The 20586-nt window shown below is 31.5% G+C and overlaps 1 protein-coding gene across 2 annotated transcripts in view; it reads left to right on the top strand.

The window, feature by feature from the left end:
• LOC139520973 (polypeptide N-acetylgalactosaminyltransferase 1-like) overlaps nucleotides 1-18135 on the top strand; it is a 62152-nt gene extending 44017 nt beyond the window's left edge. For both annotated transcript variants that reach the window (XM_071314092.1, XM_071314091.1), the window contains exons 2-10: nucleotides 3582-3748; nucleotides 6289-6466; nucleotides 7331-7531; nucleotides 8509-8626; nucleotides 9068-9256; nucleotides 9689-9823; nucleotides 11466-11570; nucleotides 12580-12714; nucleotides 15298-18135. In XM_071314092.1, the coding sequence (XP_071170193.1) occupies nucleotides 3582-3748; nucleotides 6289-6466; nucleotides 7331-7531; nucleotides 8509-8626; nucleotides 9068-9256; nucleotides 9689-9823; nucleotides 11466-11570; nucleotides 12580-12714; nucleotides 15298-15423 (1354 nt within the window). In that variant the 3' untranslated portion in view covers nucleotides 15424-18135. The remainder of the gene's footprint in view (nucleotides 1-3581; nucleotides 3749-6288; nucleotides 6467-7330; nucleotides 7532-8508; nucleotides 8627-9067; nucleotides 9257-9688; nucleotides 9824-11465; nucleotides 11571-12579; nucleotides 12715-15297) is intronic.
• The last annotated feature ends 2451 nt before the right edge of the window (nucleotides 18136-20586 follow it).

Here is a 20586-nt window from a genome sequence, read left to right on the forward strand (position 1 = left end):
GGTTATGTTTCATTGCTATATCACTTATATGTTCGACTCGGCACGAATATAGTATCATTGTCTTTTCCTCGAATGCTAAATTACCCATCGGGCGCACATGGATTTTCATAAACACTCTCACGAAAGGATCGAAATAGAAAGCATAGGATGAATTAATAATTAAATATGCATGGTTTTATTCGACCCAAAAGGACTCAATTTTAAATGCACGTACATTTAAGGAAAACCGAGGCTCTCTTTAAATAATGTCACAAGAATGCAAGAATAATTAAACTTTTGATGATTAATGATGACCATTTAAAATGCGAGATATTATGTACTTGCTTGCTTTCTTCTTTTTTTAAAAATTTATTATGATATCATATAAAATTTCCATTCTCAATTTTAATATCACTTTTTTGTTCTTACTGGGAAAAAAGAGTAATGCAACTACAAATAGGTTCTTTTTTTAAACCTATTTTCGTCCATGTAATTTCAAGATTAAATTAACCCACCCGATTAGAATGTAATTCTTTTGTACAACAGCTTTGTTTATGCATCTGTGTATAGATAAATATACTGACGAATAGTGACAGTTGAAATGTCTGTTTGATTGATGAGTGTAATGATGGTAAACTTTAAGCTATAAAGTAATTAAATAAGTCAACAGTAGCTGCAAAAATGAAATCTGATGTTTTAGATATCATATTTCAAGTATAGAAATCAACATATTTACATTTTGAAATTTGTTTTAATTATACTTTACTTAAACAATAACATCCAGGATTAAAACGTTTGTACGTTAGACGCTAGATTTGCCTACAAAAGCCTCATCAGTGAGGCTCGAATCAAAACAGTTTGCGTATCTGGTACAAGAACAATCGTTTCGTTAATATTATAATGTGTAGGCTAAAACTTGAATACAATATATTTCATGGACGTATTCGCTGTTTTAGTTTTTAAGATATGGTGTGTTTAATGTTAACATAGTCCCTTATCTTTGGCACGAAACGTTCCCACACAGTTTATGACCTTTTCATTGAGAAATATGTTAGTGCACTTGATTTATTATGTGAAAAAGAAATTTATTTTGATGTTTTGAAGGGATCAAAACAATTAAATAGCAAATAAATAGGAAAATAGAAAATTGATAAATCTTGAAATTATAAGTTGTATTGTTTCCAATATGACAAGTGAAAAATGATAAGCTGACTTGAAATATACAAATCAAAACATTTAACAGTACTGTATATCAATCATATAACATTTAACAGTTTATCAGAAGTCATGCGTAATAAGGTTTTTAATTTGTTTCTGGTTTTTATACTTTTTATATTCGTTTCAAGCTTAATTTGGACTTTTGTTTTTAGTGTAAATTGTTAGTCTGATTTGCCATCTTATTCGATTTATATGAATTTAACATCGGTAAACTATTGTTGTCTATATTTAAAAGTCGGTTTGCTTATTGTACTGGTAATCCTATTCCACGTACAATTCTTCATCATTAAGTATTCTTTAAGAGAGAGCATACCTAACATTATATCCGGTTTACTTATAGGATTGAAATGCTTTATAATCGTTAGTGTGCTCATCAGATGTTATTGAAATTTTACCAGTAGATAAGACAAAACCAGCGCTTTTGGTTCAGCAGAGTTTCAAAACAACCGGGTTTGGGATTTTCTCGCTGTGCTAAAAGTCTAGAACAATTGGTTGCCTTGAGTTGTTTACCAAAAGATGTTGTTATTTTCATGAATTGATGTTTGAAGATTTTCAATGAGACATATGAATTCTGACAAACTTTTTCTTGTCTTAAAAAAAAACCTTCTCTGGATAGCTGACAAATTAACATTTAGTGATTGAATTACGTTGAATAGTTATTAACACTGGAACTCATTGTTTAATTTTGTGATACATTTCTTCTGTTAATGACAATAAGAGAAGGCAGTATGTGGGAATTAAGTAAAGGACAACAAATGTTTGCATTATGAATTTTTGTTTGTTTGCCATCTTTATTCAATATAAACGTGTATACAGTCAACTGTAACCGCGTAAATATAAACACAAAACATGTTATGACATTAATTTTCATTCATGTTCTTTATTTTATAAACGATAGAAAAAAAAAACAATTATAAAGCCATATCGTATACGTCAGGAAAGTATTTTTGATACTGGACTTGCGTGTGGAAAGCAGATATAAATACGTAGTGGTTCACTGCTAAGAACACTCTTTTAAACATGTCATCTGTCAATAACATGTCAAAAGACCCATGTTTGCTGAGCAACCACTAATATTACGTCATACCGCAGGATTACAAACTTGTTAAAGCCTCATCAAAATATAATTGTTATTACGTAACGAACCAATATTTCTGAATAAACAGCCCAATTCAAAAGTTAATTAAATTTGTTTCTAAAGATCTTTTTGACCTTGTAGGTAGGTCATACTATGTTTGTAATAAGAAATGTACAGGAATGTTTCTCTTTTGGAAATGCATTTCCTGCCTTTTAACTTGTTTTAATCGAGCGTCTTTAGTCTTTTGTAATCAAAATGTACGTCGGGCGTACACTATTATTAAGTGTGATGAGTTTTGTAGCTTTTTTCACTCTTTAGATCGTCCAACACGAAGAAAATGACCTATTCAAATCATTGACAACTTGAATGAAGTTATATAATTTGAAGTAAAAGATGCAGTAAAATTGCTTGAAAATTAAAATTTAAAAAAATGACTCAATCAGTAGAACAACACGCTAAATCGTTGATCATTATGCTTACTTAAGGTTGTACTTAGGTGAGGTTTTGGAATTTGTGTAAAATGTTCGGACTCCTTGGTGTTTTTCCATAAATTACTATGTAAAATATTTTGCCCCATAACACCCATTTATTTTTTCATATAAGACTTAATAGCTCATGAAAAGTCATTTACCAAAAATATAGAAGATTGTTGATTTTCTTTCGTTTGTTTTGAGACCCAAATAATACCAATGGAAATTTAAGGTAAAAGTCCGAGTAAGCCTTTTCCCGCCATATTTTAAATCTCAAATATCTCGAAAAGGAGGTACATGACCTATCAATATTTTTAGCTTATCTTTATCATTTATTGATGCTCAACAAGCTTATAGTATCAATTTAAATTTCTTGATTAACTCATTTTTACATAACCTCACCTAAGTACATCCTTAAGGTTGAACATAAGAACAGAAAATAGTACATACATTAAATTCCTGGTCGTTCGAAGTACAACTAATCGTGCCATTGTGACATTTTGTCATCTACTAGCAAATAGTGACTTATATATTCACTTGCCTTAAAAAAAAACAAAAAACATTTCGGATTTTTTATTTTGGGTAGCAACGAGAAATGAATCAATACTAGATAGTTTCGCATTGTAAGAAAACGCAAGTAAAATCTGACTTTGTGTCGTTCTACAATATTGACTATTTGTGTTGCGTATCTTTTGTTGACATATACATTATAACCCCACCCCTCTTCTCCCTCAATTATGATGCTCAGTCGTCATCGATAAACTTTAAAAAAACAAAATCAAACTGTATAAGTATTATTTGTAACAGGTTTCGAATTTTATTTTCTCTAATTTCAGGTGTAAATACAGGACTTACGCGCATGATCTCCCTACAACAAGTATCATAATTCCATTTTATGACGAATGGCCATCGATTTTAATTCGAACGTTATACAGCATAATAAACAGAACTCCTAGACATTTACTTCAAGAGATTATATTGGTAGATGACAACAGTCAGATGGGTAGGTTGATTTCAAGGTTGATGATAAATAAAGGCAATAATAGTAAACCGGTGTTCAAAAGTCATAAATCGATAGAGGGAAAAAAAATCGGGTACAAAAACAAAACCGAGGGAAAAACCTCAACTATAAGAGGAAAATAAAGGAACAACAGTAACACCGAAGTGCAACAAAACGAAACGCCAACATACATAGACACAAAATATTAGATAACAATCTCCATATTCCAATAACAATGATGATGACCTCTAACATGGCAAATAAAGGGAAATAACTCTTTCCAAAATTTTGTTAATCAAATACAATCTATTTGTTGAATTCAAAATATATATTTAAAGATATTCATTAAAAGCGAATGCCTTTGCATAAATGTCTACTCGTGGTAAGTAAAATACAAACCCCTTACCATAGAATGCTGTGGTCGTAGAATTCGCCGTTTCAGAATCTAATGCATTCTAAAAAGCGTACACCAAAACGTTGTGATGTGTTTGAAACGTACTTAACAAATGGAAATTCAACCAACGACGTAACGTTATTTTCATTTTTTGGTGTACGAACAATGAGATTGCCCGTAGTGCTCTAGATTCTGAAAAGGCGAATTGTGGTTATTAAAGTTTGTCATATGTTATAATTTGAAATTAATAAGATGAGCTCGTCCTTTATGAAACTTCCCGGCAATGAGTGTTTCTAATTCCTTTTCAATAGTATTGTCGTACTAAAAAAACACTTTCAAATTCAAAACTAACATGATTGCAGGGATCCATTATAGACTTAATTTTGTCATCTTGAAACTATTGTGTGTGTTTTGAGGATAGCAAAATAAGTGTTACACATCAATAGCATAGCCCCAAACATCAGCAATCAAAAAACAGTTTTAGGTTTTCATATGCTAGTTCTCAGTCTGGAAAGGTTGTCAATAAATTAAAAAAACTACCATCTACACAAATACAAGTTACTAACATTAAATTGACGATAATTTGTTTTTTCTCTAATGGAGAAACACCCAAACATAAGATGTTGATATAATGCTGCTTTAATATTATTGTTGTACTACAAATTGACTCACTGTCTGGTTAAATATTTGTGTGTTTAACTAGAACATATGTTTTTGTATTATGTTGTTTATTACGAATATTTTTTGTATAAAAAGTAAAATCACAAAAATACTAAACTCCGAGGAAAAATTCAAAACGGACAGTCCTTAGTCAAATGGCAAAATCAAATGATAAAACACACCAACCGAATGGACAACAATTGTCATATTCCTGACTTGATAGCATTTCCAAATGTAGAAAATGATGGATTGCACCTGGTTTTATAGCACTAAACCTCTCACTTATGGCAGTCGCATCAAATTCCATTATATTTACAACGATGCGTGAACAAAACAGACATAATATGTACAATAATCAAAATAGAGGTATATAACTAGTTATAAGATTTTATTTAGGTTTAAATACTATTTATTTTAATAACCAAATATCGATTTTCCAATCTCATGTTATTATTAGTTTAAGATTTGTATCTTCCCGTTGACACACTTTATCTGGGGAGACGGGTCGTTCAAAGATAAAAACGAAGTGTTACCATAGATATAACACCCATACATAACAATGTCAACAAACTTAAGACGTGGTCACATATAAAACAAATATTTACATTTTTATTTCATATTCAATAATTATTTTACATTATTTCTGTACAAGTTTGTGTATTCCTTGTATTTACTTTCGACTCTGAAGATACCGTGTGGGATATGAAACACAACAACCAACCGATTTTGGTTTTTATCAATTGTTTGTCGTTTTTTTCTAGGTTGCATATTAATTTTGTGAGGTAGATTAGCTATGTTGCAATGTCTGTAGATGTTTTGTTGTCAAATTTATCTAACGAAAAATCTAAAAAGAAAACGACTAATAGTCAATTGAAAATAAAATGATTTATGTTATAGTAATTTATTTTAAGAGGATACTTACAATTAAGCAATGTATCTGTTTACTTATATGATCAAATTGTGATCTTGGATAAAGATTAAAAAAAAAATCCTCCTCCTAAAAAAATAATACACAAACAAAAACATTACTTAAATAGCCTATTTGCCCTGCAGATGTTCTAATGGAATTTGCCTATTTCTGAAGGCTTTACGGTGACCTAAAGCTGTTTATTTTAGTGTCATTTGGTCTCTTGTGTATATAATCCACTATATTCTAATTAAAAAATACCTGTACCAAGTCAGGAATATGACTGTTGTTAATATGACTGTTGTTATCCATTTGTTTGATGTGTTTGAGCTTTTTATTCTGTCATTTGATTAGGGACTTTTCGTTTTTAATTTTCCTCGAAGTTCAGGTTTATTGTAATTTTGGAAAGTTGGCTTTGTTTTGTCAGTTATTCCACATCTTTTTTATATTTCCTTCGTTTTTGTTACTGTCTCATTTACGTATATTTCATATTTACAATTAGTCATGAACAAATGAAAACCTAAGCAAATGATTATAATTACAGATGACATGTGATATAACTACTAGTATTTAATATTACAGCTGAGCTGAAAAGGCCACTAGATGAGTATATTAGTGACAATTTTCCTAAAGGCATAATAAAAGTCTTACGTAACCCTTCACGTTTAGGCTTAATCAAGGCTCGGTTAAAAGGATGGCGGGAATCTACTGGACAAGTTGTTGTGTTCTTTGACAGTCATATGGAAGTTAATATCGACTGGTAAGATACTTAAGTATAACATTAAAAATTAATCATTTCAATATTTTTTAAGTTAAAAAGAAGCTTATATCAGACTTGTGGTACTACTTGTGTGATAATTCAATATATAAAGTGATGATTGGCATGTATAAAAAAAATCCTAACACGGATATGGAAACTGTCGAAATCGACTACATTTCAAAGCTACAGAAGTTATAAAATTTTAAAAGGTTCATGTATCATTTACAATATAACCCAAGAACACCATTTGTGCATTCTGGTAATGACCATCTTCACACTGGTAATGCTTTCAGTTGTAGTACCGTTTAAGTTCGCTATGTGAGAAGTATGATAAGGTTCCAGGGGTTCATTTCTTCATTGAGGACCCCTGTCATTACCACAATTTGCTACTATTTAGTAACAATCCTAGTGTTTGGATTTTAGACAAAGAAAATATTCTTATTACTATTACATATTAAGGGGTAAATAGAAAATGAAAATATCGCTTCCTTATGTTGGTTATTTTATAGTATTTCACCAAATGTTTTGCTCAGAAAGATGAAGAATCTATTAAGGACTAACAATAACAACGAGAAAGTGGTACGATGGAAAAAGTATGATGGTAATGACGAAACGTTAAAATAAATTATGATTTTTCAGTCCTTGTCTTTTTGAAGTAGATGTTTGTTTATAAGTGAAGAGTTCACCTCTACTTATTACTTTTTTTTCTAAATGATCAATTCTGTGGTAATTTCAAAAGGGAAAAAAATCATAAATCCAGACAAAATCAAACACTTTACTATTTCATTTAACAGCATAAATGGAAAACAACTGTCATATTCCTTGAAAATATATTTTCATATTATATCAATCACTCTCTTTCAGGTTACAACCCTTACTTACAGAAGTTAAAAAGGACAGAAAAACAATAGCTATGGGTGTACTTGATTATGTGAATGCTGAAAGTTTTGAATATCGTTTTAACGAAGGTTATATGACTCGATATGGGTTTGATTGGAGACTTGTGTTTTTCGAAACTTTCTTCAGGCAGGATCAGATTGGAGCAACAGAGGAAGACGTAAGGCCGTATGTAAATATTTTGATATCAAGAGAAGAAGTTTAACTTTAAATATATTTATGATAGTAATCCTAACATGTATTGGAACAATTTACAGGTCAAATTGATAAATCATATAAGTATTATTTTCATACAATTATTACAACATCTCTTAAACCCTTGAAAAGTTTAAAAAATATCAAATAAAATGGAATGGCTAGAAAGGTAAATTCTGAAAATAGACTAATGCGTCATTGAATTAAAAGATGATTGATTACTTTTATTCGACATAGCTAGCCGCTTCGTAGCCAGGGCCATTAAACTTGCATGGTGTTCTCAATTAATTTAAATTAGAAATATCAGTTTTACTGGAAAATAATCTACAACTCCACTTAATGTTAAGTTAACACTCGCGGGGGAAATAGGCAATTTTGACTGTTCTTATGTAAACATGTTCAGGATATGTAATATATAATTATCGAAACTAAGCTTGCAAATTTCGCACGGTACATTTTGTAGCTGTGCATGTCATTATCACTAGGGCAACGCCAACTCAAACAGGTAAAGACAGCATTCAATGATTTTGAGGGTTCGAAGTTATGCATGTACATGATTTGAAGTATATAATAATTGGTACTATGCTGTCAAATGTCTAATGGTAAAATTTTAAAGTTGTACATGTCATTACCATCAGAAAGATCGTAGTAATAAAATCAACGGTACCAATTTTGTTGCACCAGATGCGCATTTCGACAATTCATGTCTCTTCAGTGATGCTCGTGGCCAAAATATTTGAAATCCAAAGCATATATAAAAGTTGAAGATCGTAGCAAAGGAATGTTTTTTTTTTTAATTTTCTTTTCTTCGTCGTTCGGTTTTTTATGATTTTGCTTTTTACCCCATAAACACATAGGGAAAGGATGGCAAATCCTTTAAACATGTCAGAGACGAGTTAAATTGTGTGGTTTGCCTATGTCATCATTTTCTTCTAATAATTATATTTCAGAGGTACGATAATGGTTGGTGCTGCTTATGCAGTGGACAGTAAATATTTTGGTGAGATTGGTGCTTATGATGAAGGCATGACTGTATGGGGTGGTGAAAATCTTGAAATGTCTTGGAGGGTATGTATTAATTGTATATTGAATATGCACACATGCATTTTTAATTATGTTTGAAGTGAAGATTATATGTCCATAAACCCTATGGGAATTACGCAGTGGTAGAAATATATGTCTTATATGGACAATACGAGAACATATTGCCAAGGCAACTGAACAAAAGTGTGCTGTTTTGTTGCCTCATTAAAGTTTAAACAATACCTAATTTGTTTAAAATTGTATTGGGCCGATATTAACATTATGAGATGTAGTCGTATACTACTGACATTGACAATTGGGTATTCTTGAAGGCTTTATTGTTTCATTGCCACTTTCGTCACACTATGATATTCGTATATATGCAACTCTGGTTAATTCGAATGAAAAATTACTGAAAAAAATAGACGAGGTAAATTTGACCACTTTATAGGTTGTTAATTTAGAATTATTTGATTATTATTTAAGGTATGGATGTGTGGAGGACGCTTTGTTCACCTCCCGTGCTCTCATCTCGGACATATAGCACGTGGACAGCCCTACGACTTTCCCGGTGGTAGAAGAAATATCGAGGTTTATAATTACAAACGGGCAGTAGAGGTGTGGATGGAACCAAATCACAAACAGTTTGTTTATGATCATTTCCCGGAAATGGCGGTATGATATGATTTAGATATATTTATATTGAGCGTTTCTATCAACCATTATTTATAATTCAAAAAAGTAAAAGTTAACTGAAGTTCTCACAAACATATGTACAACGAAAAATACGAACTTAGAATCAATGTTTACATAAAAAAAAGCTTTAAATGAGACATTCGGAATTCTCTTGAAGTACAATCTGTTTGTATCAGATGGATATTCTTGTACTTCAAAATAAAATGTAAAAGAGGGACGAAAGATACCAAAGGGACAGTCAAACTCATAAATCTAAAACAAACTGACAACGCCATGGCTAAAAATAAAAAAAGACAAACAGAAAAACAATAGTACACACGACACAACATAGAAAACTAAAGAATAAACAACACGAACAACTTATACATTGAAACTCAGTTTTACTTTTTATTTCGTTTTCATCAATTTCAGATTATTAATGCTGGTGATTTATCAGAGCGATTTAAGCTGAAGGAAAAACTACAGTGTAAAAATTTTACTTGGTTTTTAACAAATGTCTGGCAGGAACTGTCTATCTTTGATCATAATGTATTTGCTTGGGGATCGGTAAGTATTAAGCAGGTGTCAGCAAAGAAAAGCATAGGGAAAATTAACAAAAGTACTATTAAATATAAAACAGAAGATGTTGTATGATTGCCAATGAGACAACTGTCCACAAGAGACCAAAATGACACAGACATAAACAACTATAGGTCACCGGTATGGCCTTCAACAATGAGCAAAGCCCATACCGCATACTGTAAACCAACTAATTTTCGCGAGCAATTTATTTTCGCGTATTTCGCGAGTTGAAAAATAACGCGAATATTAATCGTCGCGATTATGTTAAAATTGGAGTATTCTAAATTAAATACATCAAGCAAATTTGAAAATCGCGAAATTAAATCGCCGCGAAATGGGCTTCTTAGGGCAAAACGCGAAATAAAGTATCCGCGAAAATAAGTTGGTTTACAGTAGTCAGCTATAAAAGGCCCCTAAATGACAATGTAAAACAATTCAAACGAGAAAACTAACAGCCTTATTTATATAAACAAAATGAACGAAAAACAAATATGTAACACATAAACAAACGACAACCACTGAATTACAGGCTCCTGACTTGGCACATGCACATACATAAATAATGTGGCGGGGTTAAACATGTTAGCGGGATCCCAACCCTCTCCCTAACCTGGGACAGTGGTATAACAGTACAACAGTCCAAAGTCCGTAAGCCACTGAAGCACATACCGATTTATGATTTTAAAAAAGGTTTAGTGATTTCTACTATAGATAGTGACAGCCTTTGTGTTTCTATTGTTAAAAGCCAATAATTTATACCTACTGTCAATGCATTCAAACAAAAGCGACATAAATGATAACTTGCTCTACAACGTTATCAAATTAACAAATAATTGTTAATAGAACAGTTTTAAATCTTGACTACATGGTCTATTACAAAGGTTATCGAGAAAATTATAGACAACATTATGATCTATAGAAGCAATGTCAATATTGAAATCTGAAATACCACTAGAACCAAACAAACAAGTAAATGCAACACGAGCTCATTCTAAAATGGGTGACATACGGTATGATCCTTGCAGTATATATGCTTTTCAGCAATCTCAAAAGAATAAAAATAAAAAGGCACCACAAAAGAAAAAAAAAGGGATTTCCTTCAACTTTCAAAATAATGTAGTTGAACGTTTTATCAATTATAGTAACTGCTTTGCTTCTAACTTTTTAATATGTCTTTATTTTGTATAGTGGAAGATGAATAACTTTCTTTCGATAAACATCATGACGATAGAAAGGTCGTTGGTTCAATCCCCAGTAGGATTTGAAAATAACAAAATGACATTTTCTGCTCCTCCACCATCAGCATCGTCATCGGCGTCTTCGTCATAAATGATATCAAATAAGGATATACCGTATGATTGTCGATGAAACAATTTAACTAGCGTACAAAAACGTGGATGTAAGCTACTATACATAGAGCACGGTTTGGCCTACAACAATGAGTAAACTAATACATGATGGAGAGTCATAAAAGGGGCCAGCATGTTAAAGGTAAATTATGCTATGAAAATAAACCCCCAAAAAAGGTTATTGTCATACGGCAAGCGACGACAATGTTGAAAATTACTAAATTATGAAGAAAAAACAAATAATTCGTGTGAATTAGTTTCTATTGTTTCGTTTGTAGGCACGCAATTTACAGAACAATCAATGTTTAGACAATCATAGCTACTTATTTCAAGCCCCGGAGGCGCTTTATGTGGAAATATGCCATTACAAACTGGCAACTCAGGTAATGCAAGTAAAATTTTCTAGACCAAAGTAGTTTTGTGGTTTTTAGATTTTTATACACACTCACTGTTTATGACCGTTTATTTTGTTTAAAGACACATTGTCTTGTACAGTATTAAGGTTTGTCAACGTGAGACTGAAAAGTATAACTGCAACATAATGATGGAAGGACATTCGGATCGGTTTCAAGAAGTTTTTAAAAGAGAGGCGAATGATACCAGAGGGACATGCAATCTCATAGGTTTAAAAAATAAAAAGACAAATAGACTTAACAAAAGTACACAAAATACAACATAGAAAACTTAAGACTGAGCAACACGAACACCACCAAATACAGGGGGTGATCTAAAGAGCTCTGGAAGGGTAAGCAGATCATGGTGATAAAAACCCGGTAAAGAGTTTTATATGGTAGGTCAATTTCGGGAAAATAGTCTTTTGTATTATTAAACATTAGTATATTTGAGAAGATTTCGAGATATATGAAATAACTATTCATAAAATAACCATAATTTGGTCGATTCTTTTGGAGGTTTAAGAATAATAGTAGAGAGCGTCAGTTTGCTTGATCATTATCAGTTTCTAATTGATTATAATGTTTGACTTTAAATTTATTGAATGGTTATCATGAATATTTTTTACTTTTACTTGTGATATATATGTATAGTTTAAGAACAGTTAAGTGATATAAAGGACTCCAGCCTAATTGGTTGTCCGTCAATAAGTATATTTCTTTTGTCACAGTTGACCAAGATATATGAACGTTTTTAAAACTGATATATTGACTTCGATGGTCACTGATGAGTCTTTTGTAGACGAAACACATTTCTGGCTCACACAATTTTTAGCATCGAATCTTTGATGATTTTTTTTTTTTTGGTTGTTGTATAGAAAGACTCATCTTATATATAAATACCAGGGTCATATTTTTTTTTACGCCAGACGCGCATGTAATCTATATTGAATACTCGTATGGATTTTGACACATACCTTAACTTTTAATCCTAATTCAGGGATTTTCATGGACCAAAGAGAAACTACTTCGAACATCGTTACAGTGTGTAGTTGTAAAAGATATGCAAGAAGGTACCAGACCAATTTTAGAAGACTGCATTATAGGTCCTCGTGATCAATGGGACCATACAAAGGTCAGTAATTTGGTGTTGAAATGCTGTTCTGTATGTGCACGTGATACATTGGACCTTATATGGTCATGTCCTGAGTTAGAAGACCGTATTTAGGGTCCTGGTAATTCATGAGATCATAAAAAAGGACCGAAATAAATATCCTAGGTCCGGTGATGAAAGAAACAATAAAAAGTCACGATGGTTGTTTAAGGTAACCGTTTATTGAGACCATGTGATGAATTGGACTATTCTAAGGTCGTCATTATGGTACTTATTTTACTGCACCAGATGCGCATTTTCACGAGTAATGTCTTTTCAATGATGCTTGAGGCAAGAAAATATTTGAAAATATCAAAACCCTTATACAAGCGTTGGTTATCTGATAAAACCAAATGAAAATTCAATTAAATTCAAATCCGGACAAGGAATCAGAGCTTTGTATGAGGGATTTATACATGAAAGTTCGCAAGGTAACAATCCAGAGGAAGATATGTTACTTCACATGGACAAATAATTCTTATTCCCAGCAGATCGGTCTTTGTACTTTTTTCTGGAAGCCGCGTATGAGGCCAGTATTCTAATGTTAGAAAATGTTTTGGTACGTTATAATCATGTAATAGATGAGGGTGGGAATGCCCTTTACCGTCATGCACCAAACGGTCATTTTCAGCTACCATTTAAAAGCGTCAAATTGGTTGAAAAATTACCGGGATTCATCAAAATATCCATATCGTGATTCGTAAGAGGTCTCAAATAATTATGGTCACCGGTATTTTTTGAAAAAAAAATGAATTCGATTCGTCAAAAGCAGTCGATTTATTTATCGTCTAAAAGAAAGTGCACATTTTATCGTCAGGCACCACAAATTACCGTTAACGTCATTTTGCAAAAATGTTTACCGTTATTCGTCTTGAAGGTATCCCTATTACGCCCCTCATAAATTGGATCATAAAAATGCCAGTTTACTTATGAGTAAGCTAAAGTTAGTCTTGGTTTTATTTTTAAACTATCTTGTATATATTTATATTAAAAGGCGTTAAATTGCATTATGGGTAAGATGGTAATCGTTTTTGGGGAAGACGGCTTCAAGCCGTCAATCCCCAATGGGGTTGACCAGAGTGACATTCCCTCACATCATTCATTTTGTTTTTATAGTGTGGAAAACCCCCCAACAAATCTTACTAAGAATGATGAGATGGGGAGACACAAATGAATAAATTGACTTTAAACACTTTTTTACACATTTCCCGTCTGTTTCTCAAGAAATTATCGTATATCGAGCTCTCCTTTACACTATTTACGTTTCTTTTACAATCCGGAAAAATCAGTATGACGAGATATTCTAAATATATCCAACCTACATTATATTTTATAGTGACGTCATTGTTGGAATGCCACACTACGCATAAGCAGGGATATACTTCACTTGTTATTTAAATCATTCTCAAAGATTGTGCACTTATTAAAAAATAGTATTTGTTGAATTTAAACATAATGATGTTTGCTGTAGATGATTTAAACATCAACATGCAATACTTTAATTTGTAGGTCAACAACTTTCAAAGTAAACAGGAAGTCCGAGGGGCTACATGAGATCGGGGAGAGGAACGATCTTTTCCATTTTGTTCTGTAAAACTCTGTTTTGAGAATCTTCCTCCAGTTCAGGAGCACCTCAATTTATGAGCTAATTATCCACTAAAATAATCACTTTAAATGTGACATTTAGTATATGATAAGTAGTCTTTCATTAAAACTAAATTTTGTGTACCAACATAATCATTGTAATAGTTACAAAAAAATTACAAATGTTGCATTTTGTAGTTTAAACCTATTTATTCATGAAATTTTACAAATATTTCAAAATGTAGGATTTGGAAACAAGCTTCACACAGTTTACAGCAATCATATTGTTTTTTTTATTAGTACCTGTATCCCTGTGATGAGAGATATAACTGGGAACTTTATCAATGTATATTTAAAACTGAATAGATTTTTCAGTCCTAACTTTCTTAAGAAAAAAATTAAAAATTTTAAGAGTACTGTCACAAAAAATGGAAAATGGCCCTAGCCTACAGTTCAGTCGTACACTATTAAGATTTCAAAAATAATTGTAGTTGTTGTTAAATGACAGAATTCAACTAGTTGAATTTTAGATAATTAACTATCAACTTTAATTGAATGTTTAGATTTAGAAGATGCAGATCTCTTCCATTGGTCTTAATTGAATCCTAAACTAAAGAAACGAAATTACATTAAACAACAATTGATTCCAATAGTGTCAAACTTCCACATGTTCTAGCTGTTCTTTTTTTCATTCTTTATATGAAGACTATCAAAAGATAACCCCCCCCCCCCAAAAAAAAAAAAAAAATAGAAACAAGGGCCGTCTTTCCCCTCAGAGCTATTCAGCTCTTTTTTTATACGGTTTTGGTCTATCGTGTCTTTGCCTTTAATCAGATGAAATGCATCTCCATAATGTTTAATTTTTGTAAAACAATGATATTTTTTTATTTTGGTCGCTACTTCGCTCGTTCAATTATTATCAATCATTTTTCAAAATTGAAAAAAAAATTTCATTGATATGTGAACGTTTATTTTTTTCAGAGTGGCTTTCTGAAACATATGAAGAGTGGATTTTGTCTAGATCATGATGGCCAGGGTCCAATAATGCGTGCTTGCAACAGTCAGATAGTTACACAACATTGGCAGTTTAACCATTATAATTTTTGATAGTACTACCATTAGTCTTTCACACTATCATTCACAATTAACACACTATTGATGGTTTGTTTTTGATTTTTGTTATTATAATTTTTTTCATTTTTCATCTATCCAAATATAAAGGATGTTTGCTCCTCTTGTCTTTTATATTTCTTGGCAGTTATTCGGAATTCTCTGGGTGTTATCCATGTAATATCATTACCAATTTATCCTACTTTTCCCTACTCTTCTTTTCATTAATTTATTACAAATAGTTTTAAAAGCTATATTTGAAAATGATATAAATCCTTGTTTATTTTTTTTTTTTATAGTTTTCAAAGAAAAAAGATGCCAATATAATATGTATTAAAAATCTAGTGAGAATCATTTCCCGTCAAATCTTTAATGGCGTAGATCTCAAAAACAAGGACACCGAACCTATACATTTTTCTTGGTTTTTTTTAGTTCCGTTATTTTTTTACTATTGATTTATAACAGTCCTCTAAAAAGTCTGTTATTTTAAAACAGAGTAGCAAACATCCTTAAAGGTGTAACACCATCATTTTTGTACACAGTTTTAAAGATTATTGTTCACTCATTCATTCATAAAATTTAAACGATCGTTCATGTATGTACCAAGTTTCAGATCAAAATCAGAACTTCTCTTTTTGTAAATTTATGATTTCTCAAAACCCACCTTCTTAATATTCTTGAACTTATCGAAGTGTTTTTTAGTAATGAATCATAAGCTTTGTATTCGAAATTGTAATTGAAACTTGCACTTCTAAAACAAACTGCAGTTATTGTATTACTTTTTGTATAATTTGAAGTCAAATGATCATACATTTATTTGGTTAACGTTTGATAGCATGATTATACATTGTTCCGTCGTTTCCATTAATTATAAACTAATATCTTTTTTTCATTCTTGATACCTTTATAATTAAAAAAGTAGTTAATGACAACGCAATCACAACATTAATTGTCAAATATTCAAAAGTGATGATTACCTAACCCATTAACATTAAAAGTGTTGATACAATGTAAATAAACAGGGGTAAATGGTTTAAAAAAACAGCAAAAACCTATGATTATGAAAGGTAATATGGAACCAAATTTTAAGTAATATTATAGTAACCATTTAATAGAGAATATGTAAAAATATCTTGCATAGGTATAAAAACAACCAGCTCTGATACATTCCAATATTATTCATTCTTATGACGAACTGAATGTGTATAGTTTATAATTTAGACGACAACATCATCATGTGTTGCCTAAGGTTTTCGTTAGAATATGTTTCTCACGATAATTTAATTTGATTGAAGAGAATGTACTTAATTTTGCCTTTCATCAGACATTTAATTGATGGTAGAATTATTTGTTTTATTTATTTAATAGGGATGGTTACACATTTTAAAATATTCATTTAGGTTTTTACATTTTTTGGTAACAGGGTATGCGTCTGGTGGATTTAAATCCGCCAACGCCCTCAATTCATGCCATGTATTTTGTGTTGTATATCGAAACTTTCAAATAGGTAAACAAGACTGATAAAGGCAGTATATTCCTGTTAGTATATTTAAAGATTACATTTATTATTGCATAGAAACATGTGTTTGCATAATGCATGATTTCTTACTTTCATTAATACTTCGTAAACATGCATATCTGTTGTAATACAATTAACGGTACCAATTTTCTTGCACCAGATGCGCATTTCGACAATACATGTCTCTTCAGTGATGCTCGTGGCCAAACTATTTGAAATCCAAAGCTTATATAAAAGATAATGTCAGTTTAAGACATTTTCAATTAGGCCGCATTATTGTATCTGTATTTTGCCAAATGATGTATTTTTTTGTTCTGTTGTGTAAAATTATATTAAAAAAAAAGCATTATGTTTTAGAATTATGTTCTGATAATTACAGAAGTTCATATAAAACAAGAATTTATGTAAACTCGTTTTAAATTTACCATTTATTCATGTGCAGATATTTCCCCTTTTAATGAATTATTAGACATTAAGCTGTTTGAATTGTCTCGCAATTTGATATCTAATTGCAATGCTAAGTTTTGTTTCTGCTAAAATTAAATTAAAAAAAAAACAGGTAGAGAAGCTAAACAGTAGCTGTAAGACAGGACCATTTCCGTGCATGATAGATGACTTTAAGGTCTTATAACTTCACAAAAGGTTTAATATACTAATTTGAATTTCCCCAACACTTGAACAGTTGAAATGTAAAACTTATATAGATTTGATTGAGGTGCGCAGTCATGTGTAACAAATTAGTTTCTTTTCTCAGGAAGAGTTAGGTCCCTTTCACATGTTAATGTTCATCACTCAAACTGCATATATAGTTGAAAATATAAAACCTGACACAAACATAATCGAACAAGTAATATGAGCTATAAATGAGGAGAAACTGTGTATAGTAAATTTAACTTTAAAGACAAAAACTCTGTTTGAAAAACTTTTGAATAAAATGTAACATTCCATTCACCAAAAATGTAATTCAATAATTCCGAAAGATTTATTCATTGGTTGTTCTTTTTATGAATACGTGTGTAAAAAGTTGCAATGTGTATGAAATGTAAGTGATTTAGGCAGATGTTGTATGTATCTTGTTAAATGATTGATATGATTATGTTATGCAACATTCAAAGGGTGCTTTCTGGGTTTTGTTTTTGTATTATTGTTATGCAATTCAATTGTTTTAAAATTAAACAATGATGTTCTTATGGTCTTTGTCTTGACACCATATTTTTAACTACTTAGGTTAAACCAGCAACCATATTCAATTTATCTCAGACAAACTCATCAGATATTCCAGGCTTATAAAAGAGGGGCGAAAGATACCAAAAGGGACAGTCAAACTCATAAATTGAAAACTGATAACGCCATGGCTAAAAAATAAAAAGACAAACAGACAAATAATAGTACACAAGACACAACATATAAAACTAAAGACTAAGCAACACGGACCCAACCAAACTGGGAGTGATCTCAGGTGCTCAGGAAGGATCAGGAGATCCTGCTCCACATGTAGTACCCGTCGTGTTATAATTTTGTACACCAGACGTCTGTATCGTCGAAATAAGACTCATCATTGACGGTCAAATCAAAATTTCCATCTGACAACCGTTTTTAAGATATAGTTTTATAAATCAAGCCAGTTCAGATGTATATTTTTTTGAAAATGTGATTGCCTTTTTTCATTAGTTTCCATTCCAAATTTAAGAATTGACAGGTGGTTCTTCATTTTTCTACGTTTCGGTACAATTTATAGGTTGCCTTTTGTTCAGAAAACTAATCCTTTGCTATAGAAACTGTTTTCTATATATGCTTTTGTATGTTATTTGTAGTCAGCTTTTAGGTCTTAGGTCTGGTACTGTCCGGACCTTGCTAACAAAGTTTAAAGCATTGGTATTCCGTCTTTGAATTACCATAACACGGAAAACTCCCGGTTATATATCTAGCAGTTGATACGATATGCCAGAACTAGTATTTTTTATTATGATTTTCTTGATAGAGGGTTGCTGCTCATAATAAGATTATTAAACGAAGAACTACAAATAAACTCATCATAGATACCAGGACTAAATTTAGTATATACGCCAGACGCGCGTTTCGTCTACAAAAGACTCATCAGTGACGCTCGAATCCAAAAAAGTTAAAAAGGCCAAATAAAGTACGAAGTTGAAGAGCATGTGGTGATTTTGAAATTATCCCTTCGTAAATTGTATCGACACCATCACGAGTTGGTTGGCCGTTATGGAATATCTGTTTTACCGATGACGTCGAATAAGTGCAAATTGTTGTTGCTACAATCCCGTTCCTGTTTCCTAAAAATGACCTACCGTATTAAACTTATAACCATATTTGTACTTACACGACCAACAACACGATGGGTGCCACATGTGGATCATGGTCTAAGAGCACCCCGAGTGTTTTTGTAAGTTCGTGTCGCTAAATTTTTCTATATTTTGTTGGTTTTGTTTAATGTTTGTCTGTTTGTCTTTTTTTTGGTTTTAGTCGTGTCGTCGTCAGTTTATTTTAGACTAATGAGTTAGAATGTCCTTTGGAAATGTGTTCCTCTCAATTATGAATTGGAAGACACACTGTCCAATAAGATGCTACTGGATTGGTATTACATTGAAATGGAAAGTTCACGTTTATACAATTGAACTCATTACTTTTGTTGTAAAATTTAGTAAATTATTTACTATCAAAATATCTCAAAAACATCCCTGTTTTGTAGTTTCTAAAGTTTATTCTTTGTGACAGTATTGGTGATTCATAGTTATTAGAATGTACTTAAAGAGATATGGTTTACTACAAAAAGGGAAGAAATATTTCAACTTATGTTTCTTATATGTCCTCATAAAATTAGCTTTAAAACCCTTGTTTTGGTAAAGAAACAAAATATATTGTACGAATGCAATGAGACAAAAATATAAACAGGAATTAGAAACTTAGATCAAGGCAATTACTTGTCACCATACGACCTTCAACAATGAGCAAAATTCATACTGCAAAGTTAGGTAACAATGACATGAAAAAAACATAAAGTGTATACTTTAGAGGCATTTTAGTGTAAATGACACTATACGGTGTTGGTGGTAGTAGACATGACTTAATCAAGAGCCTCTGACCTTTGTTAGTATAAACGGGAGGTTTTCTCATATAAGGGGGGTGGGTAAGCCATAAAACCAGGTTTAACTCACCATTTTTTCTACCACGTCTTCTTATTTGTATAAGCATATCCCTATTGTAATTCCATGTATTAAGAGATAAAAATTGTAGTACCGGCAAATGTACACAAATTGCAGACAGACAGATCAGAAAGTGTACATACGTTTAAACTCGTCGCTGTCAAACTGATGAGCAAATATGAATATGGAGTCATACAGTAGGGTTGCTTCTGAGAAAAGTAACAAAGTATAGTTTTAGGCAATCGGACAGAAGAACAAACAAAGTGTTTTCAGTATAGCTCTTCTTCTAGACAAACAACTACGCCAATATTCATACATATACGCCGTATTAAAGGCAATGGATTTTAACTATTGATAAAGACATCGTTCAATATTATTCTCTAATACCGGCTGCTGTACTTCCTATGAAATGTTATACTAAAACTTCATTTCCGGTCGATTGAGGCAATAATGGCACAAAACGGGTCTAACTATAAA

This window comes from Mytilus edulis, chromosome 4 (assembly GCF_963676685.1).
Source record: "Mytilus edulis chromosome 4, xbMytEdul2.2, whole genome shotgun sequence".
In the NCBI taxonomy this organism is placed as follows: Eukaryota; Metazoa; Mollusca; class Bivalvia; order Mytilida; family Mytilidae; genus Mytilus; species Mytilus edulis.